The 23307-nt window shown below is 43.0% G+C and overlaps 1 protein-coding gene and 1 pseudogene across 1 annotated transcript; one reads left to right on the forward strand and one right to left on the reverse strand.

Annotated features, from left to right (window-relative positions):
• Positions 1-1122: 1122 nt before the first annotated feature.
• LOC136542810 (nuclear pore complex protein NUP214-like) lies at positions 1123-14476 on the reverse strand. Its single transcript, XM_066535419.1, has 18 exons — positions 14088-14476; positions 13783-14000; positions 13227-13395; positions 12291-12440; positions 11371-11495; positions 10694-10806; positions 9622-9761; positions 9359-9521; positions 9055-9230; positions 8180-8946; positions 7834-7986; positions 7672-7729; positions 6080-6213; positions 5868-5992; positions 5087-5402; positions 4573-4780; positions 2509-4458; positions 1123-1725 (listed from the first exon to the last, which is right to left on the reverse strand). The coding sequence occupies exons 1-18, from the start codon at positions 14296-14298 to the stop codon at positions 1616-1618; spliced, it is 5286 nt and encodes a 1761-aa protein (XP_066391516.1). The 5' UTR covers positions 14299-14476; the 3' UTR covers positions 1123-1615.
• Positions 14477-20853: 6377 nt separating this feature from the next.
• On the forward strand, positions 20854-22540 carry LOC136544692 (probable lysophospholipase BODYGUARD 4; annotated as a pseudogene).
• Positions 22541-23307: the final 767 nt, after the last annotated feature.

A 23307-nucleotide genomic window follows, 5' to 3' on the forward strand; every position in this document is an offset into this window, starting at 1 on the left:
CTTATAATCTGCGACAGAGGAAGCAGGATAGCGATGTGTGTTCAGGCCTGGTTTAGTTTCAAAAAGTTTTTTCAAAAAGTGCTACAGTATCTATCACATCGAATCTTGCGATACGTGCATTGAGCATTAAACGTAGACGGAAAAAAAAACTAATTGCACAGTTTGGTTGGAAATCGTGAGACGAACGTTTTGAGCCTAATTAGTCCATGATTGAACACTAATTGTCAAATAAAAATAAAAGTGCTACAGTAGCTAAATTCTCAAATTTCACCCAACTAAACAAGGCCTCACTTGTATATACTGATACTGTTGCTTCAGGTGTGAAGAACACGTGCACCAATAACACGATAACCCACGCCACCAGGTCATTGCATCACTGCATTCAATTCAAGTACTGGAAAAGCTTGACAAGGAGCAAGAATAGATGTGCTCTCTTGGAATAAGTTGGTAAGGGAATAATCCTTGCGACTAATAACCAAGTGATATATATAGCCACCACCAGGGTATATATATATATATTACGATAAGCAACGAGGCCGGCCCCTGACCCTGAGTGATGATCGATCGATATATATGGTATCTATACCATGCCTGTACTTCACTGTTGAGGAATTGAATTGGATTGAAGCGAGGTCGAGGCATGTGGTGCGCTGCATATGTTCCGTTTCCAAATAGCTGCGGAGTACATGATTCCCTGAGCAATGGCTCCGATGAGTTGTCAGCAAAGATGACCGGCCGGCCGATGAACATAAGAAGAAACCGATCGCGACCATGTAGTATATTCCCCGGGCATTAGTTGGGGGTTCGTTCGCCTACAGTTTGATTGATGCCGCCGTTGAGCATATGCATGCAGTGGAATTAATCAGCTCATCGACCAAGGCCGTAACTTTCACTGTTCTCCCTTTTCCCTTGTTCCATTCTTATATTATTATAGATATACTTGGCGAAAGATTGCGTGAATACATTCGGTTGTTACTTGTTTAAGCGTTTGTGTATCATATGCTCTTGTTTCTCTCGATCCCTTTCTCCATGTCTTTGCAAATTGCAGCAAGCTGCCGCTAGCTCTTGGTGTGGTGGGCGGTTTCATCTTAGCTGCGCTGCGCGGGCGGGCTCGTGACAGGGAATATGGGAAAGAGGCCGGGAATTGTATTTGACAAAGCTGGAGGAGGAATCACGTTCAAGCAAGGGCCTTTACACGACCTCTTTTCATTTCATGCAGCCATGGAGCCTGAGCTTAGCAAGTTGGTAGCCCTGGAGAGAGACCCGCAGGAATCCAAGACCAACCGTCGATGCTATGGGCATCTCTACTGTGTTTTGCAAAAGAAGAGAAAACAGTAAGGTGCCCAAATCGTAGCCTCCATCATCAATAGATGGAGCGAAGCGAGGGCCTCATCCAGGGCATCCTGCGGTAATGTGTCTGCAACAGCTCCGCCTAGGAGGAAGGTTTCCACACTTTTTCAAGCTAAGGCCTCAAGCTCTGATGGCTGTGCCTGCAACTGTGCTGATAGCAACGCTTAAGGGATACACGGGCAGACATCACAATTGAACTTATCTCCGAGGCCTCTTGCATTAAGCCATAGCTAATGCATAAACTTGTCTGGGGATTGCCTGGAGCCTACTTTCGCACCTGTGTCAAGAAATCAGCTGGCGGTCTTCCAGTTCCGCTTGCTCCAAATGCCGAGAACCCAGCTCCTTGATTACCACCGAAGGATCCGAATCCACCACCTTCAAACCAACCAAATTCTGTTAGTTGCCAAAACAGGCTGCTGGCACCAGACAAAATAGATAAATTTATCACTGTAAATTAATTCTTTCGGTGCTTTGCACCGAGATAGCAAAGGCTATGTACCTAGAAAACAACTTATAATTTGGAATAGACGGAGTATCTGACATGACAAGTACTTGCAGACAACAAACCTAATATCTGACTATTTGAGTTAGAGCATGTCTCAGCTGATGGCAATGCAGATTGATCAATAATTAGTACACTTAACATTTAAGACTACAAACTGATTGAAATGGGTTTATGGATTACTGCTTGAAAAAATTGTCTGTGAGACTCAAAATCAATATATAGTATTCCTAAAGCTCAAGATCAAATACTTTATATAGGCTTTTTCAGGACAGCCGAAATGAGTAAACCTACTAGAAACTGATCAGTGATAATTGCTGACACGGGAGAGCATGAATTTTTTTTTTTGTAGGCCTAACGGAGCCTATGCATTATATGCTAGCATCTTCTATCTAGAAGAAATGAGAAATGCAACCTAGCAGTTCCAACTCCAAATACCAATAGTTAACCAAACAATAAAATCAATCTAGGTGTATTTAACTGCCAGCAACTAGCGAAACTTTAAAATGATGACCACAGGTTGGAATGTTGGATGATTAATTAAACACTTATGCAAACCATAAGTGATCTGCGCTATCACACATTAGCATTTATCCACAACTTCCCTCCCAAAGTAAGTATTTGTTCAAAACAGAACACAACTTCAGAGATCTCACCAGTGCCAAAGCCACCTCCCTGGGCGGCACCTCCAAAACCACCACCAGAGGAAGCTGCACCAGCAAAACCACCACTTTTGGAGGCAAGAGCAGCAAAACCTCCACCAGTAGCAGCAGCAGCAAAACCACCACCTGCAGAAGCAGCGGGTGCTGAAAAGCCCCCACCTGATGCAGCACCAGCAAATCCAGCATTACTTGAAGATAAAGAACCAAAACCCCCAGATGTAGAAGCACTAGCAAATCCACCAAATCCTCCAGAACCTACGCCTCCTAACTGGCGCGATTGTCCAAAAGAACCCAGCACTGATCCAAGTGCCTGTTGAGCACCAAACTGTGCAGGCTGCCCAAATCCTGACTGGACAGCCCCAATTTGTGCAGGCTGCCCAAATCCTGACTGTTGCCCAGATCCAATTTGTGCTGACTGACCAAAACCAGATTGAATTTGTGCCAGCTGACCAAACCCAGATTGAATTTGTGCTGTCTGCCCAAATCCTGCCTGCTGACCAGCTCCAATCTGTGCAGGCTTCCCAAATGCTGACTGCTGGCCAGATCCAATTTGTGCAGGGTGTCCAAATCCAGTAAGCCCACTTGAGAACGTACTAGAAAAAGAACTAGAACTAGTTGATTGAGATGGTTGGGCTGGCTGAGCTGAAGGAATGCTTAGCGACGCTGGTCGGAAAAGCTGTCCTGGACTGGTTGTCAAAGTAAATGGTGTGCCTGAACTTTTATTGTCAGATGTACCACAGGAGGCACCAAAAGGATTAGACTTTTGAGGACTTGAAGAAGGCTGGGACCCGAGGCTGAATCCACCAAGGGCTCCCAAGTTGAGTTCGGCACTTGCAGAAGGCGCCTCCTCTTCCATATCATCTTCATCGGTTGCGATGGTGTCAGTGTTTGGTCCTACATCTTTTCCTGTGGAAGTGACAACTGATTCTGATGTTGTTGGCGCTGTTTTAGGAGCAGAGACATGAGCAGAAGGCAAGCTGGCGCCAGTTGTTGGAGGCACTGAAGGTTTGCTTTCAGTGGTCGATATGACTGAAGTCGAACTTGCAGAAGCTATGGTACTAGTTACATCTGATTTTAGCGTTTCAGGTTTGGAAGCATTTTGACTCAAGCCAGTTGACGAATCCTTAGCAGGAGTAGGGATTGAGCTAGACACAGTACCCCCGGGTACTATTGGAGAAACTTTCTGCATTGAGCTAGATAAAACATCCGACGTTTTCACACCTGATGAGGCTGATGTGGCTGAAGAGGAAACAGTCGACCTTAAGGAGTATGAATCAGTCTGAGTAACAGGAGCTGGCGAGAATGCAGAAGGTTGAGGTGCCATCTTGGGGGTATCTTTCACAGTGTTCTGAACAGCATCGCCAACCCCACTAAGCTGGCCAGTCTTCTCATGTAATACAGCCGGCTTGGAATGTTCAGAAGTAAAAGACGATTTGCCAAGATCTGTAAATATGCCACCCTTGTTCTGCAGAGAAGCACCCGGTCCTTTTATGTTCCCCAAAGATGGCATTGACTGACTATCCTGTCTGTTCTTCATAGTTAATGTAGGCAAATCTCTAGACTCCCCAGTAGTTTTCACAGACAGTGGACTCTGAGAAGTTTTTGCAGCTGTTATGGAAGGTAATATATTTGGCTCTGTCTTGGCATTACTTTTAGGGGTTATAGTGGTTTTGAAGGTTAAAGTATTTGGCTTAGACACAGTATGTTTTGTTCCAAATGATGGCACACTGGATGGGTCGATACTATCTTGCGCACCCATTCGGGTGTAACTGAATGATGGTGGTGAAGATGGTGTCAGTTTTGAAGATTGTGCAGTGCTTTTCATTTGCCCTGGTAACTCAAAATGCTTTTGCTCTGAGATTTGAGATGACCCAGTTGATTCCTTTACCCATTTGAACAAAGGATTCTGTTGGGGCCCTGAGGGTTTTTCTTTTACATCTGAAACTGTCAGAAAATGTTCCAAGTTAAGAATTACAAAGACTGATGATATAATAAGAATCTTCGTGATCTTAATAGAAACCCCCAGAAAATTGATGTCTAAGGCTTGTAAAAACTTACCTTCACTCAGAGAATGCAGTCTGCTTACATATGATTCTACTATAGATGAATTGGAGCTATCGCTTGACTTTTCCTGTGATATTGCTGCCATTTGAGAATAAAAAAAATTCTTGTTTGACCTGAATGGTAGATCACTGATGATTTTGAGGCGTTGTTGCTGTGCTATTCTTTTAACAGTTGTTTTCTGAGGTTCCAAACTAGCCAGGCTCTAAAAAATTGACAAATAATTTGTAGTCAGATTTATTGCTTATCCACCACATGAAGAACAATACTCCCTCCGTTCCAAATTATAAGACGTTTCGGTTTTTCTAGATACGTAGTTTTTGCTATGCACCTAGATGTACACTATGTCTAGATATATAGAAAAAACAATATATCTAGAAAAGGCAAAATGTCTTATAATTTGGAACGGAGCGAGTATGTAATAGAAAACAAAGACCCACATCTTCTTTCCAAGTCATGTGATGTTACATGAGAAAATGCGATGTTCTGGGTCTCAGGCTCAATAACTTACCATATCCAGTGATTCTCTCCTCCTTCGAGCGGTCTCAGGCTCACCACTCTTGGAAGGCCCTAATATTCCCTTTGAATGCTCATTCACTGATGGAAACCGCTTAACTGGCTTAGGAGTGCTGCCTGAAAATTTGGTTGCATCAGTTGTGTGGGCTAAACCAATTGACTCAAACAACTCTTTGGCCACCGCCCCCTGCTTCCTAGTAGGAGAACCAATATTTAACACAGATATCTGCTTTGAAAGGCATTCAGATAGCTGCTCAGCAGCTGCCAACTGCGAGTTCAGTGCATTATATACACTGGATAATTGTGTCTGACTGAAAAATAAAAGCGAGAATATGTTAAAAATCATCGTATTCATGAAAAGATCCACAAAAGAAAAGGTAAAACAAAACACACATACTATTGAAATATAGAGAATAGCACTGAGAAATAGAACTACATACACGACGAACTTAGTTATTATCCAGAAAGGGTATCTAAAAAATAGCAAAGCATACTATATAGCTTAATCGATATGAATGATGCTAGCCATACAATGTGCAGAGAATTTGAATTTGTTGTTACAAACAAAAAAATACAAAGCAAAAGAGTATTTTCATCAAAATATTCTGATGAGAACAAACATTAAAGTGAAAGATTACATGCATTTATGAGCTACATAGTCGCTTTGAAAGGAGCGGAGCATAAAAAGGCCACTTGTTTGGTTGTTTGTCATCCAATTGATGATAATCACTAAATGTATATGAAATTTGTAGCAAGATGGTCTAACAGTTAAATACCTCGACCTTGTCTTATTAGAATAAACAGCTCTTCGATTAGAAGCCACTCTTCCTGTTTCACTGGATCTGTTCATCTCCAGATTATTGAAGTGCCTCTCCAGCTCGACCAACTGATTTGTCAAATTCTGTATGACAAAGGAGTAAAGGACTTATTATTCTCCTCCAATGTCATACAAACAAATGAAGTTAGTCAGAATGTCAGATACTGATACCTGGTTAGCTTTGAGAATATTTTGTCTCTTCACTTCGAATTCTGGACTCAATTTCTGACGGTTCCATATATCCCAGTACTGATTATCTGAAGACTGGCTAACAATTCCTTTCATGTAAGTTTGCCTAGCAGAAACTGAAGAGAACAAAAAATATGTAACATATCAGCCCAAGTTTTCTGGTGGCTTCATTCATTTGTAAGTGATCCAATAAAGCAAATTAAACATAGCTATTAATCAAGAATAATCACTTGTGTTTCTTCAAAATTATGTCCAGACCATGTTGGTATGCATAATTGCATATGAGTTTTTTCCTGATTATATACATTACAAACAGTGGCAAAAATGACATGAAGTATTTATCCTGCAAAAGCATATCATTTTGATCAAATAATTTCTTTCAGGGCTTATGATAAAATACCAAGGAATGTTATGTGGTGGGCTTTGGACAAATATAAAGTCCCAACGAAGTACGTCGGGCTCATTAAGGACATGTACAACAATGTTGTGACTAGTGTTCGAACAAGTGATGGAGACACGGATGACTTCCCGATTAGGATAGGACTACATCAAGGGTCAGCTTTGAGCCCATATCTGTTTGCCTTAGTGATGGATGAGGTCACAAGGGACATACAAGGGGACATCCCTTGGTGTATGCTTTTCGCGGACGATGTAGTGCTAGTTGATGAAAGTCGGACAGGAGTGAATCAGAAACTAGAGTTATGGCGGGAGACTTTGGAGTCCAAAGGTTTTAGACTCAGTAGAACTAAAACTGAGTATATGAGATGTGACTTCGGCACTACTACTCGGGAGGAGGAAGATATTAGTTTGGAAGGTCAAAGTAGTGCCTAGGAAGGATACCTTTCGATATTTAGGATCAATGCTACAGAGAGACGGGATATTGATGAAGATGTTAGCCATAGAATCAAAGCAGGGTGGATGAAATGGCGCCAAGCATCTGGTGTCCTATGTGACAAAAGGGTACCACAGGAAGCTAAAAGGCAAGTTTTATAGGACAGCGATTAGACCTGCTATGTTGTATGATGCAGAATGTTGGCCTACGAAAAGACGACATGTTCAACAGATAAGTGTCGCGGAAATGCGTATGTTGCGTTGGATTTGCGGTCATACAAGAAGGGATCGAGTTCGGAACGATGATATATGTGATAGATTAGGGGTAGCGCCAATTGAAGAAAAGCTTGTCCAACACCGGTTGAGATGGTTTGGACATGTCCAACGGAGACCTCCGGAGGCACCGGTGCGTAGTGGAATCCTAAGCCAGGATAGTAACGTGAAGAGAGGCCAGAGGAAGACCGAAGTTGACTTGGGTAGAGGTAATAAAAGGAGACTTGAAAGGATGGAATATACCCTAAAGACCTTAGCCTTAGATAGGAAGTGCATGGAAAACAGCTATTCATGTGCCTGAACCTTGATTGCTTCTGCTGGGTTTCAACTCTAGCCTACCTCAACTTGTTTGGGACTTAAAGGCTTTGTTGTTGTTGTTGTTGTTGATGTAAGGAAGCAAAAAAAAGGGGGGTGTACCCTGTTCTACCTACTTACTAAAAGAGAGCCAAAAGAACATATGAATGTCTCACCTTGAAACATCTTGTTCCTCAGATCTTCAATTTTTGAACATTGTTCTTCTACTTTGCCCTGCATATACATTTAGTAAAGTTTTTATAAGAGAGGACTGGACAGCACCACAGACAGACAGTTGAGGGAGGAAGAGTTGGGGGGCGCTCGCAATTATGATATACCTTGAAGACCTGCAACAACTCCAAAAAGTTTTGCAAGCCATCCTCAAACATAGAAAGAGGATGCTGCTGGAAGGTTATGCAGGCATCTCTGAAACCACCATCCTTTTCTATATATGCTAGTAGGGCATCTAACTCCTTCGTCATTTCATTTATCTGTAACGAAGGGGACAAGAGGATGCCAAAGTATATAAGTATGTAGGTGATGCTCCATGAGGCAACAAATAAGATGTGCACTTATATTACTTAAAAGTTCTTTGCATTGATGATAGTATTTCCTAGAGGTCTGAGAAAAGTAAATAAAGGTAGAAAAAATAATATAATAATCAAACATGTTCCGCTGTCTTACACTATAAAACTTTTTAGATAAGTCTTGTTCAGAATCAAATCTTGTGCCCATCTTGGAGTTTCTAGAATAGTCTGCTGGTGCTTGTGTCCTGCTGTTATGTGATTTGCCCATAGATTGCTGTGACGGAGATGATCCACGCAATGATTGAGGAGCTTCAGAGTTTCCTGTCCGAAATCCACTTGATGAAGATCCAATTGGGGCAGGTTTAGCTGGAGATATCGACGGTGAAGGTACAGAACTTAAGGCAACTGGAGCACCAAAAACTTTTCTATCAGCGGTGTAGCTGGTTTGCGGTGAAGGAACTCCAAAACCAACCTCATTCCTTTCTCTGATCTTGGCAGGGACAGATCCACTAGAGGTGAACACTGAAGACTTGAAACCATAGACATCACCATCTTTATTGGAGTTTTGAGATCCACCAAATATTCCCACTGATTGAGCTGAATCCAGACCTTCTTTAGCAGTTTGGCTGTTTCCAAAACTTCTGCTGCCTGGTTGCAAGGAAGGAGCTAATCCATTAGGTGCATTGCCTCCTGTTGGATTCATGCCTTCATTATTGACAGTAGAAAAGCTGGAAGATATTGTAGGTTTTGTGTTTCCTGTTAATTCTAAGCTAGGCAAGGCTGCAGGTGGAGCAGTCACATTCAGTTGCCTGGTGTCTATGGGCTTCTTATTGGAAGAGATAAGCAACGAATTGCCAGTTGTTTCCTGTTCTTTTGAAGCTGAGCTACTGTTTTTCACATTCATTGATTCCTGCTGGTTGCTACCTGCAAGGATATAACATAAGGGTACTTTAGTTTTCGAAAGCACTTGGAGAAACAAAAAGATAGCTCATCAAAGTGAAACTTAGAAGCTCTTGGCTAGCATCCTTTTACCTGTTTGTGCACTAGAGGCCTCAGCACCATGTTCAGTGAGAGTAATCTTAGATACCGAGCCTGTAACACTTGGAGTCAGCTCCTTTTCAGATACAGTTGCAGGTGAAATATGTTTTTCACCGTAGTCCTCATTGGTAGACACAGTAGCATGAGGTAAATCAGAAGGGTCCGAAATCCTAAACAATATACAGTGTCAATACAAAAATGTTTCTCCAACAAAAGTTCAGTATTTAGAAGTTAAAGTAGCTAAAGTGACCAAATTTTCACAATATTATGCTGACAAGTATCAACAAACAATATTTACCTGGCGAGGTAATATACAGCTAGTTTGCCTTCACCAGTCAAACAGAGTAGAATATGTTGAGGGGCAACCTCCTTTTGTTCAGGTCCAACTGTTACAGTGATCTTTTGAAATAATGAAACATTCTCAACACCAAACCCTAGTATGACTGTTGTCATCAGCCATTCTCTGAAAAATCACAAAAGAAGACTTAACTGTTTAGACTTCATTTTCGAAGAGAAGCAACAGCATATCATAAAAGCGATGTTTCCTGGGATAGGATTTACCTTGCAAGTCAATCCTAGGACTGTATTTATCCTCCAACATTTCAAGATATGTTACAGTGTTTTCATCATGTGCGGATGGCCACTTCAGAAGGGCAATGTGGTCTTCAATGCTCTTTTTATTGGAAGCCACCATGAGATCCCTAAAAAATATTTTTTTTTAAAATCCCCACTTAAAAGTTCCCACCGGAGAAGAGAAATGCAATAGCAAGCAAATAAATATCACCGTGGACAGCAGACGGGCTAGCAAAAAGGGGTGGACCTCACCTGACCGTATCCCTCTTTTTATCTAATGTAATCCCTCAATATCAAATTATAAGATACTTTGGCTTTTCTAGATTCGATAGCTTTTGCTATGTATTTAGATATACACTATGTCTAGATACATAGTAAAAGCAATGTATCTAGAAAAATCAAAACGTCTTATAATTTGGAACAGAGGGAGTAGTAATATTGAAAACCAACAAAGCAACACCAGCAGAAGAATAAATAAAAGACTAATAGATTGTTATCCTAAGTTCCATATAAAAGGCCCCCATTGCATGGTAAGACCGTACGAGAACCTAGCAAGCAAACAAGGTAAGGGAAGACAAAATACACATGGTTACTACCTTGTTGACGCATACAATTAACTGGTTTGTGCCATCCTGTATCATACGTATTGCTATAGGGGTAGTACCTGGAAAATACTCACTAAGTCACTATATACTCCCTTGATTACAAATCAAGTGGTAAATGGGAACTATTAAAAAAACGAGACCTGGGGGAGAAATGTCCCCCTGATTTTGTTTAAGAAGTTTTTGCTAGCTATCGAACCTGGACTGCTAACCGCGCGGGGTGGGGCGGGGCACAATTAACAAATGGGACCTATAGCATGACTAGTAACTGTGTACAGTGCCATGTTTTAAATCAGGTTAGTTGATGGATTAAGGATTTCCTTCTCGGAAGATTTTTGGTGAAATCCATGCAGAAAATTTATTTTCCATTTCAGTACTCATAAAATCTGTCCAATAACCAGCCAACATACATGTTGAGAATACTCAATAGAGCTTCTCAAAGGCTTAGGTTCACATACCAGCGATGCAGATAACCCAAAAGCAGATTAGGTCCAACTCCGGATGGTAAAACATCATCCATAATGCCATGGAAAAAATCGACATAGGTATAAACATCTGGCTTGCCTGGGCTCTATAAGCACATTGCAAAAGTAACACATTCAGTTCAACCAATTAGTACTGTAATATTTCATATTTGTTAACGCAAAAATTACATAAATATGTTTTATTAACCCTTGCCAATAAATGATATGACAATAAACCAATTTTAGGATTTATTTTTTGTCATCCAAGAGTTCCGTATGAATCCAATGGACAGCTATACATCTTGGATATTAAGACAAAAACATAGACACAATTTTAACTTGCATAAATCCCAACCAAGAACATGATCTTGGTAAACATTCAGATTATATCCTTGAAACATGATTTGCCATTTGCTGTGGTCATGGCCTAACTATGCCCAGAGAGATATATGTAGCTATTGAAGCAACTTTATACACACATGTTCCTAAAAATATATGCAAATGAAACTTTGCCTATGTACCCAAAGAGATATCTAGCTATTGAAGCAACTTTATACAAGCATGTTGCTAAAAATATATGAAAATGAAACTTTGGCTAAATAGCACATCGCATGTGATATGAATCCGAGTATCCGACGAAAGGAAAAAAAAAGTCTAGAGGACCAACTAACCTCACAAAATGTGCTTTCTTCAGTCCTTATAACTTGAACAAGATAGCCTTCTTCATTGTCATCTTCATTTAATCGAACACACCCAATAACAATACTATCACCATGTACCCAGCCAATGGAATCCACTGCTCGCAAATAGAAAATCATCAATAATGAACAATAAAAGTACATACTAAATGCAATTTCAGCTGCAAGTAAACCAGTAACATACAAAACGAACGGATGACTCTATGTCCAATGTATAGTTCTATACATCTCAATGTTTATGGAGCAAATGTCAAAAAACAACACTTTCCTAAGGGTTCTGGATGACAAGATATCTCACAGTTTTCTAAGGGGCTATCAATTTTATCATTATCATTGGTTCTTCAATATATAATTGTACAGGATGACTAAGGTACAGCAAGTCAACAACTAGTTTTTCCCCCTGTGATTCATAAATTTGTTCCAACTCGTGATACTCGTGAATTGATCAAAGGGTAAAAACAATTGGTCAAAGGGTAAAAACATGTAAGAAACACGTGATAATCGTGAATTCAGGGCCTGATGAGAACCAAACCTATCAGCTTCATCTACCATAGACCACAAATCAACTTTACATATCAGTGACTCAGTGTAAGCACGGTGCTGTTTTTTGATAGAGAAGGATCAACTATAGTATATAGTGATGATCACCTCCATTTTACTAGTGTTTCAACTAACTAGTGGACCATCTCGATCAACTGACAGCCTTACATGACTGATGAAAAATATAGAACAAAAAAGCCTTAGTCCCTAGCAATCTGCCAAGCTGGGGTAGGCCATGAAGAAAAAAAATATGAACAAAAACAACAATAAGATTAAAATTAGAGCATTTCATTCTGTATCTAGGGATTGTAATATAGACTACACAAGAGAAAGGTGTATGGTTAGTTGGTTACCTTTGATGGCAGTGCCCTCTGAATCACTTTCATCAGACCACAACTGGAACAAGAGGGACATGGAGCATGTTTCCTTAAAATCTGGTGATAATATGGTAAGTTTGTTCCCTCTTGCAACGGCAATATGATTTCCTTCCTTGCAACAATCAACTATATACATTTCAAAAAGATAGCTTACTTCAGTTTGAGAACCAAGACAGTGATGGTTAACTTCAGCTTACAACATTGCATCAGCGATGGTTAGCAAAGAACTAGCTTTGCACAAAAAAAAAAAAATAATAATAATAATAATAACTAATGGGTCTGTTCGCTATGACTTCAAGCCACTGTGGCTGTAAGCTTTCAGGTGATACAATAGTACTTAGCACAGGAGAAAATATCTACAGGTAGCTGCAGCGGCTGCGGCTTAAAAATGCAACGAACAGACCCAATGCTTCAAAGCAGAATGCATAAAGACCTCAGAGTAAACAATGCATCTGAAGATAAATATAATACTTTGCATTACTATTGATGCACTTGTACAGACCTCTGATAAATTTAATGTAGTCAGCCTTGTTAAGGTAAAGGATTTGTTGTTGTTGTTGAGATGTTGTTAAGAGTAGCCATTAGAGAAAATAGATCACGAGATTACTCTATTGGTTGTGACTGCAATTTCCTTTATTTTGAAACTTGTAGCATGTAAGTAATGGACATGTTTTCATTTGCCTGTATCATCTATGCTATACATTTGGAAACTACAGAATCATCATAGAACAATGAACATTCTCACCAGTAAACACCAAAGCATCATTCGTACCACTGAATTAAGTGGAATTAATTAGTTTCTCTAGTGAAGTACATGACATATCTCACACACTAAGAATGTCATAGCAGCAGTTCATGATATGTGCCTCAAATTCAAATGCAGTAGGAATAATATTAGGAAAAGACATGGACCTGCATCGACGTTTTCCATCACATCCTTCAGGCCTTCGCCCAAACTCCCATGACACAGCAACCCACCATTTGAGAGTACAATATATGCTGCAGAGGCATGATTTAACCACTTGAAATCTTTCACAGTGCCAGCTTGTCCCAGGCTACATGATGAGGATGGTACCACATCCTGTGCAGCACAATTGTTAAGAAATGTTATAATCTTGACAAAAGCCATAACACCTTCTCTAACAGAAGCTTGTGAACAAGCTAATGGCACTGAAAACAGACCAGATCAACAAACAGCACAATGCAGGCCTTATGCAACAGCGCGAAAGGAGTAACCAATGCTGAACTCCCACAAGTCCTACTACTAAGAGAGAAGCATACATGGATATGCCCCTAGTCCATTACTGACTATAGTGCTCTTACATGAAAAAGTCACTCAAGTTTGTGAAGAAACTGAATTAATCAGTCTCGGCGAAACTAGTCCTCTCATTTCACGTACTACTGCACTAGCCTATATAGAAATCCAGCATGCACAAATTTTGCAGAGACCCTGAGAAAAACTGATAACCTTATGTGTGAGCAGAGACGCCAACGAGAAGAACTGGATCTCAGTATCCGTGCAGGCTGCTAACACGGACTCATCATGGGAGAGCGCGATGAGGGATACACCGGAGAGGGGCACATCGGCGACGCAGCAGTCCTGCGCGCAGCGGGTGCTCGCCTTGCCCTTCTCGCGCGCCTCCTTGCTAGCTTCGATCAACTCCTTCGTCCTCACAGCTAGAAACCCTGTAAACCGAATGAGAAGCCGCCCTAGTTAGGCGGTGAGATCGAGACGGGAATGCCGAGCGGAGTAAGCATTCGGCTCGGTGATACCGCTGGGGTGGGCGAGGAAGACGGTGGCGTGGCGGTCGGAGACGGCGAGCGGGCGCGCGGGAGGGGACAGCAGGTCGAAGAGCGGGAGCGGGTTGGAGTCGGTCGGGAGTAGCGGGATGGGGTCGCCGGCGAGGCGGAATACGAAGTCGTCGGTGCCGTCCTCCTCGCCCTCCACCTCGTCGGAGAGCTCGAGCTCGCGCGGCGCCCCCATGGCCAGCGGGCGCGCGCGGAGGCGGTGGCTGTGGGGGGGTAGGGTTTTGGGAGGGAGGGGAGGTGAATGAGTTTGGGATTTTTTCGCGGCGACGCTTTTAGCGGGCGGCTTGGCGTGGTGTGTAAGCAGAGTGACCGCCGCAGCGGGGCGGAGGCGGAAGGATACCGGCGGCGACGGTGGTGGCCTGCTGGGTTCGTCAGTTTTTATTTTTATTTATTTCATTCATTCACGGAAAAACAATGGGCCTTTTGAGCTGCTTTCTGATTAGTGGCCCGCGGGCCGCGGATTTGGACCATCTAATTACAGCTTCAACTTCGCATTAGCTAAAAAAGTATTTTATCCCTCTTGATTGAACTATAACAGTCGAAGTCTAGATTTCCTCAAACTTCAGCAAATTTTGGCAACACATGGCGAACAAATTTTTAGCTACACATTTGACAAAGTTTGGCAGGACCAACACCTAATAACTATCTAATTATATGCTCCAGAAATTAGAATACCGACACAAGGCATATGCGTACAAGGACCAGATTGCGATAAAAAAATAAAACAAGATAAAATGACATCATGACATGATACACTGATGCAGGAACATGATGTGAAGACTGTTGCTTGACTGAAACCTGAATGCGTTGCTCTTCGGAGTGTAAGAACAAGTCACAATAACTTGGAATCATACTTCAACTATAAAAGGGACATGCGAAAATAACTTAAGAGTGTAGTGTCAGATTCATTCAATCATTAGCCAAATATATATACAAGTCAGAGAAGTACGGGTTTGCGTGTGTTTATTCGTAGGGATGAGTGTACATGGGTTACGAGCGTTTGCATTGCAACGTGTAATTTCAAAAGTCAGAGAAGTACTACTGCTTAACAATTATTCTAACTTCTAAGTATATATAGGTCATTTCGCTTACAATTAGGCCACAAAAATGCTATAGTTGGTGGTTACGAGGTCGATCACCCAGAGTGTAGTTTAGTGTTAGGATCATTCATTCGTTCAGCAAATATGTATACAAGTTACATAAGTGTTACTACCTACTGATGAACAACTATATAGTCCATTTCGCATGTACAATTAAACCACACGCCGGGACATCAAAAAGCTCTGGACCTTGTTGGCATTGGGTTTATCGTTGGCAACCAGAATGGAAAGAATCTTCAACAACAATTTATACTCCGGTCGCAAGTGGTGCAAGCCGGCGCAAATAGCCTAGGTTGTCTTTTACAGCGAGTAGCAGGCTAGCCGCTTGTAACAACGGGGAGGGCATAATATCATTGAAAATCTATAAGCCTGCCCCAGACTTGTATTCAAATTTCTACCTACTTAATACAAATAGGCGCAAGTCGTTTGCGTGATCGAGAAAAAAACTCCTGTCCCAATTGATCTGGAAAGGTATCATCAAGAAAGAAAAACATGTGTTATTCAATGAGCAACTGAAAAAAAAAATAGATGGTTGATAGAACTATGAAATTATGTAGATTTATTGACAAAAGGATTGACTACATAATGATGTACCAAAAGTATGGAAGACAAGATGAATAATAAGGATTGTTTGAGGCTTCTCAATAATCTCCCAATTTGGAGTGTTTTTGTCAATGCACGTGCAATTGTTAATAAATATTAGCACTCATGTAAATCTATTATCTATCTTTCATGGTTGTCAAATTGAAAGTACCATGCTAGGCACTAACATCTTTTTGTATGTTACTACGTTTTCATGTCGAGGCAACGTCGTATACTTACTGCTCTACGTCAACGACATCATCCTATGGCCTCCACATTGGACCTCCTGCGTCGCATTAGCTCGGAGTTCGTGATGACTGACCTCAGGACGCTCCACCACTTCCTTAGCATCTTCGTCACACGCTCCTCTGATGGGTTATTCGTTTCATAGCGCCTATATGCTGTTGAGCTTCTCTAGTATGCTAGCATGTTCGAGTGTCATCCCACCATGACGCCTGTGGACTTCAAGTCCAAGCTCTCAGCTATAGATGGTGCCCTAGTCGCCGACCCATCTGAGTACCAAAGCCTCGCCGGGGCGCTACAGTACCTTACTCTCACCCACCCCGACCTGGCCTAGCCTCTTAATGCACAAGCCCTGAGAGGCGCACCTCCCTGTCAAGTGGATATTTCGCTATGTCAAGGGCACTCTTTCTACTGGTCTACACATTAGCACCGGTCCTATCCAGTCTCTCACAACATACTCCGATGTGGACTGGGTGGAGTGCCCCGACTCCCGCCGCTCCACATCAGGCTACTGCGTCTACCTCAGGTGACAATTTGGTGTCTTTGTCATCCGAGCGTCGGACCACTGTCTCTTGCTCCGGTGCTAAAGCAGAGTACCGTGTCGTCGCCCATGCTGTCACCGAGTGCCGCTAGTTGCACCAACTTTTCCAGGAGCTCCATCTACCGCTACCCTCCATCGCGGTTGTCTTATGTGACAACATCAATGCTGTCTACATGATAGCAAACCCCGTCCATCACCACCGGACCAAGCAATCGAGATCGACATTCACTTTGTCTGTGAGAAGCCCGCGCTTGGTGAAGTTTGTGTTCTGCATGTGTCGTCCTCACATCAGTTTGTGGATATCATGACTAAGGGCCTGCCTGTATAATTATTTATTGATTTTCTATCCAGTCTATGCGTCCGTGAACCTCCCGCTATAACTAAGTGGGGTGTTATATATATATATATATATACATATATATATATACATATATACATATATATACATATATATATGGGTCCTTTTGTAACTATATTAATGTCCTTGTGACTATATAAAAACCACCCCTCCTAATGGGCGTGAGGTATTATGCTATCTCTCTACACATACCATGACATCTGTTTTCCTCCCGCATAAAGATCATCTAAGAGTGAAACATGGGTTGGCATTAAATCTTCAAATTTTGGTTCCATCATGAGAGCAACCATACATTTAATTCATGAGGTGTTATATCCAAAGAGAATACTTTCTTGATGAATCATTTCATTCAAGCGCTCCATGTCCACCTAGCATTTCCTGAATTGCATGTCCTCAAATCATCATTTTGTATGTTTGAAAACCGAACAATCTTTTCATTTTTTGCTTCATTGATGACAAAATTTTTAGCACTGAATAGCCCGCACAAGAAAAGCCAAGCTTATGTAGGGTCTCATCAAAACATACACCAATTATTTTCAATTGTTTATTCGTCCTGAAGTAAAACTATTGTGCTGAGCTATGTGGGACTACTACACACTATCAAAAATTCCTTCTTCTTTGCAGATATGCATCAAATTTCTCATGGAGAGATAAATCTTCTTCGCATAAAAAAGCTAGTGATTTTTATTTATCAGTGTGCACCCATGATCACTTGCTTCATCAGAAAGCCCCTGTAAACCAAGAGCATGAAGATCAATAATTTCAGCAAAAAATGATGGTTGGATTTAAGTTTGATAGTTATTGTTTATAACATAAAAGATTAATTTTAACAAATAAAACTACTTGTTCAACAGAAAATAGCCTTTTCAACCAATCCCTTTTTATCATCTTCTTATCATCAATACAATTATGTGTGTCACAATTATGATCAGACATGCGAATAATTATGTCTCCTCTTCGAGTAATATGCTTAAGAAGAAAAAACATATGAATGCTTCAAGTTCCCTCTTCAACCTTATGCTATGCAATTCATACTTCAACCAATCAAAAAAATATGTTTAACAACAACATCTTCAGGCTAAATCTGCCAAAAGTAATTCTACTCTCAGGACTATCAATAAGGTAGAAGAAAACAAACATGAACAATTTGAGGAAGGAAAGGAGATAAAGGAAAGCAATAACAACTTGCGGAGTGGAATTTGCAATAAGTGTGGAAAGATAAGCCACTTTTCTTAAGTCTGTCCCAATCTACCAATGTGTGGATCGGACGATGTAACAAGGAGGGTTATGTACTGAGCACTTGTACAACCAAAATGCCATGGGAATATATCTCCTATTTCTTTGGTTTTTCTACGTATTGTTAGGGATTTCATTTTATCGAGAGTTTTGTGTCTGATTTTGGTATCAAAGACATGTCCAATACAGCCCTTAGAACTATCACGGTTAGGGTAGCAACTGCTAAACAGGTTCAGAATGAATTTAAACTCAAAGCTGGTCCTACATCCTCATAGAGATGGTTTGCAAAGAAAATAGGAGAAAATAAATATAAAATGAGGTTTTCTACTGCCAAGGCCAATTGAGGATATAGCTTATTTTCAAATAAATGCGGTGTTCAAGGTTGAAAAATGGAACTCTGCTACTAGGCTCCAAGGGGCCCCTTGATGTAGCTTGGTTTAGAATTAAAGTGTCTCGTATGAGAAGGTATGCATGGTTGTCTCAAAAGTGGGGGTTCTACTTGAAGTCGATCAGGAGAACTCGACAAAGCAAGAATACATCAGGGTAAAAATTGCTTGCAGGGATGTGACAAAGGTGCCTGCAGTTGTTGATGGAGTCCTGGATTTCTTTTTTATGACTTCTTCCAGAGGGTGCTGCAGGAGGGGTACACCAAATTTGATTCTCTTGCTGCTGTTGAAGCCAAGAGAACTATCCTTATAGCAAAGGAGGTGGAGGAGAGCAAGATAAGTACTATGGAGGAACAAGATGGATCAATTAACACAAAACCAATAAAGGAAAGAGCTTTTTTAATGAGCCAACCTCCTAGGGAGGGATCTACTCATGAAGATGGTAGGGAAAAGGAAATAGCTACCCAAACTATAATGCAGGACAGTGAGGAGAATCGTGTTTTAGTTGGCTATATGGAAGAAGAACGATGGGCAGAGCTATGAAAGGGGATGAGAAAACCAATGATACTCTATACAATGATATGCCAGGGAAAGCCGAATGAAAGCAGGTCAAACAAAGCAAGATAATCAAGGTGCAGAACACTTCTATGTTGACTTGTTGTAAGCTTCATATCCTCCTCATTAATGAAACACGTGTCAACGAACACATTCTCGAAAAAAAACTTCTATGCAACTATAAATGATAAGATAAAGCTAAAAATGATCAAGACTTCAATGAAGATATGAAAGAAAATAACAAGTACTCCTTTGCAGTTCTTAATAATTCTGAAACTAATTTCCATAGGGACTAAAATGGGCGTCAATCCTGAGACCATATCTTTTAGAAAATAGACACTTTGAAGGACTTAAAATTTGCTAGATCTAATTTAGATAAAGCAAACTTGGTATTAGCTAGGAGGATGAACCACTTGTCCTAGATGAACATAAGGACTTAATTTGGCAAAATGGTGAATCTGAAGATGAAATTGTTAAAATTATGTCAAGTAAGAAGAAAAAGAGAAAACTCAAAAGGTGCCAAGAAAAGTAAAATTACGTCCAGAGTTGCCGGAAACCAACCTGATGTTGGCAAACCCATCTATGAAGGAAGATGAATTTAAGGTTCACCCTAGATTCAAGCTTAGAAATAAAGGAGATATACAAAAAACCTATTAAGTGATAGACATAATTTGGAATTGCAGAGGGGTTGAGCAAAAACTCCTTAGTACCTTTCTAAAAAACATAGTATGTGAATAGCAGGCTAACTTTGTGGGGGCTGCAGGAAACTATAAAGAAAACTTATACCAACAATTTTTTTCCTGAAATTAGATGATCAAAAGAGCTTTGCTTGGCTTCCTAAAGGCGTCTAAGGGCAAATGTGTGTGTGTGTGTGTGTTTGGGGAGGGGGAGGGAGGGGTATATTTGAAACAAGAGATTTGATTTAGAAAGTTTTGAGGACGGTGATTTTGTGATTATAGCTAATGTATATGATAAAACCAATTCATGACTGAACTGACAAGTTTATGTTCCAAAGCAAAATACCCCTTGATTATGGGCGGATATTTCAATATCCTCAGGTTGAGCAATGAAAAAACTAAAAAAAAATATATGGTAAATAAATTTTCTGATATGTTCAATTTGGTTATCAATACCTATGAGTTAAGGGACTTGCCCCTTAGGGAGTTGGGGGACGGAAATGCACCTGGAGTTGAGGATCCCGACGCCGGCCGACGCGAAGTTGGCTCCGGCGAGCAGCATGGGAACAGTCTAATAAAACTACTCATGAGCTTGCTTTCGGAAGAAAAAAAATTGAACTTACGATGAGCTGTTGAATTAATCGAAATGTACGCGTCAAGAAAAAGCAGACGCGCGCGGAAGGACGCTACTCCTACCTGCCTAGCGACAACTTTGGCGAGACGAAACCATGTGCAGGCCTGGACATGGCACGTACGAGAAACTTAACACATGGTGTGAAACGCACAACAGCACGCATGCAAAGCAACCGGGACCCCGTCAAAATTAAAGAGCGTTGCCTGGTTGCCTTTGCCTCCCAGGGTCCCGGCTTTTGCTTGCGCGGATTATTACATCGTCTGCGCACACCGACGACGTGGAGCAACGGCCAGCGCATGTAGGTGCACGGCTCGCATCGATCGCATCCATCCGCTTTGTCCTCCCTTGCCCCCTCAGCTCGCCGCCACGCCTCCCTCCTGTCCTGTCCCGTCCCTTCTGGGTTCTGGCACCACCTACCATGCCAACGTTTCCGAGCGCCAGCCGGTGGTCGTCGTCCACCACATGGCCATGGAGGGCAGCTGGAGCGGCGTCCACGGCGCTAGCCACCGCCGTCTTCGCGGTCCTGGACGTCGCCGACGTGATCCTCTGCTTCGTGTACGCCCTCCTCGACGGCGTCCTCGAGGACAGCCCCATGTGCTGCTACTGCCACAGGAGCTATGACAACGGTGGCATCAGCGAGGCGACCGCTGCAGCAGTGGATGGCGGCGACCACGAGGTCTCTGACACGTTGTACGCGTGCGTTCGGAGGAGCACCGTCAGGGACGCGATCCTGTACCTCCTGCGACACGTCGTCGGGAGGAGAAGAGGGACACCGCCGGATGAGATGGTGGCGCCCTGCAAGTGGCGCAGCCCCAGGTGGTCTGACTGCGCGTGCAAGTCTTGTGTCACATGGAGGGGTGGCGAAGGCGAAGGCGAAGGCGAAGGCGGCGGCGGCGGCGGCGGCAGCGGCCGGCTGCACATCGTCGTCAAAGAGCCGGATCGGGAAGGTAATGTCCACGCATGCACGCTAAAACAGAGTGAGACGACGACCACTCCCGATGCCGAGAACGCCATCTTCGTGCACGGCTTCACGTCGTCGTCGTCCTTCTGGTCAGAGACGGTGTTCCGGGAGTCCTCCTTCATCCTCGACGACTGCAGGTTGTTCGCGGTGGATCTCCTCGGCTTCGGCCAGAGCCCCTAAGCCTGCGAATTGCATGTACAGAGTGAGAGACCACGTGGAGGTGATCGAGAGGAGCCTCATCGAGCCGCATGGCCTGATGAGCGGCAGCGCCTCCTTCCACCTGGTCAGCCACTCCATGGGCTGCATCATCGCCCTCGCCTTGGCTGCCAAGCACCCGACCCGCGTGAAATCCATCACGCTGGTTGCACCGGTGAGTAGAGTACACGCACACACCAGTAGGTAGGCAGCTCCTTCGCCACTCACCATCAGTCAGTGACGACCTGACCGTGTTCGTTGGTTGCACTTGCAACATGCAGCCGTACCTTCTTGCCAGTGCGAGCAGAAGGCGAGCCAGGTGGCGCTCAACAGGCTGGCCGAGAAGAAGTTGTGGCCACCGCTGCTGTTCGGCTCTGCGGTGATGTCGTGGTACGAGCATGTCGAGAGGACCGTCTGCTTCCTCGTCTGCAAGAACCACCTGCTCTGGGAGTGGCTCTTCAGCCTCTTCACGAGAAACACGTACGGTACATACATACACTCGTAGGCACGGTACAGAGTTTCTGACACGCTGAACAGTGCTGAAAACTATCTAAAAAAAGTACTAAACGTTGCATGCAATGCAATGCAGGGACGTGGATTTTAGGGTGAGGGATCTGATGAAGCACACCCACCACTCGGCGTGGCACACCATGCACAACGTCATCTGCGGCGGGGCGGCGCTGCAGGACCGAAACCTAGAGGCCATCGCGGCAGCCGGCATCCTGGTGCAGGTGGTCCACGGCGCCGATGACCAGGTGGTTCGGTCGAGTGCAGCCACCATCTCAAGGCGAAGCTCCCGCGCGCCAAGCTCCGTGTCATGGACAGGCGCGACCACTCGACGGTGGTTCTCGGCAGGGAGAGGGACTTCGCCAAGGAGGTCAAGGCGTTCTGGTGGTCAGCTGCTCCAAGGTCCACCCACCAGATACGTGTGGAACCAGTGGTAATATAATCAGGTGGGACTCATTGTCCCCCATTGCTAAAAACAAAAACAATAAGCTGCTTCAAGTTCAAGGTCCCCGGTTCACACGTCCATGATACAGAGGTTCAGCGACAGCGAGGATGCTGATTGTTAGCAAGGCCACGGGCCAAGTAGTAGCAGGCCAGAGTGCATTCTTGGGCCAAGCCCAAAGGCTATGTGATAGGAGCAAAAGAGATTAGACGAATCTCCTAAAAAAACAGGGTCCTCCGAACAGGCGCCACTGCTGTATATGCTCTTTTCTCGATTCGTCGGTAATTACCCTAGGAACGTCAAAATTACTAGTATCAGAGCCCATGAGTCCCTGTGATCAACCGTCATCCTTGGTCGGTTTGCTTCCTTCATCCCCAGCACAGAGACACCACCGTGTTTTTGTTCAAATCCGCCACCATCACCACCACCACCTCCTCCCCGCCTCCGACACTTCAAACTCCACCATGGACCATCCTCCGGATCGGTGTTTCTCCCAAACGCATCTAAACTGCCGTCTAGACGCGAAGCGTTAAATGGTGGGTTCACATACAATGTAGGCCATAGTCACAGAATTAAACGCTAAATGCGTCTAAACGGTCAAACTGGTAAAAAACAGTTTCAATGTTGACATTTAACGATGACTAAACGGGTGTAAACGCCAAACACATGTGTTCACGCTACCTTTAGGCGATAAATCATGAAAGTTTGGATGCTAGAACTTTTTTGTGTGGGGGCTCCAAGGGCTACTAGTGTTATTCTCCGGTGAC

The sequence above is a fragment of the Miscanthus floridulus genome, chromosome 3, assembly GCF_019320115.1.
Source record: "Miscanthus floridulus cultivar M001 chromosome 3, ASM1932011v1, whole genome shotgun sequence".
NCBI classification, from domain to species: domain Eukaryota; kingdom Viridiplantae; phylum Streptophyta; class Magnoliopsida; order Poales; family Poaceae; genus Miscanthus; species Miscanthus floridulus.

Bases quoted from the DNA above. Each gene is read 5' to 3' on its own strand.
- LOC136542810 (XM_066535419.1), bottom strand. From the start codon at position 14,298: ATGGGGGCGCCGCGCGAGCTCGAGCTCTCCGACGAGGTGGAGGGCGAG. The intron at 9,522-9,621 runs GTAAATCCTATC...GATTTTTCAGAG, and splicing joins TCCTAGGATTGACTTGCAAG to AATGGCTGATGACAACAGTC. The intron at 7,987-8,179 runs GTAAGACAGCGG...CCTTCGTTACAG, and splicing joins TATCTAAAAAGTTTTATAGT to ATAAATGAAATGACGAAGGA.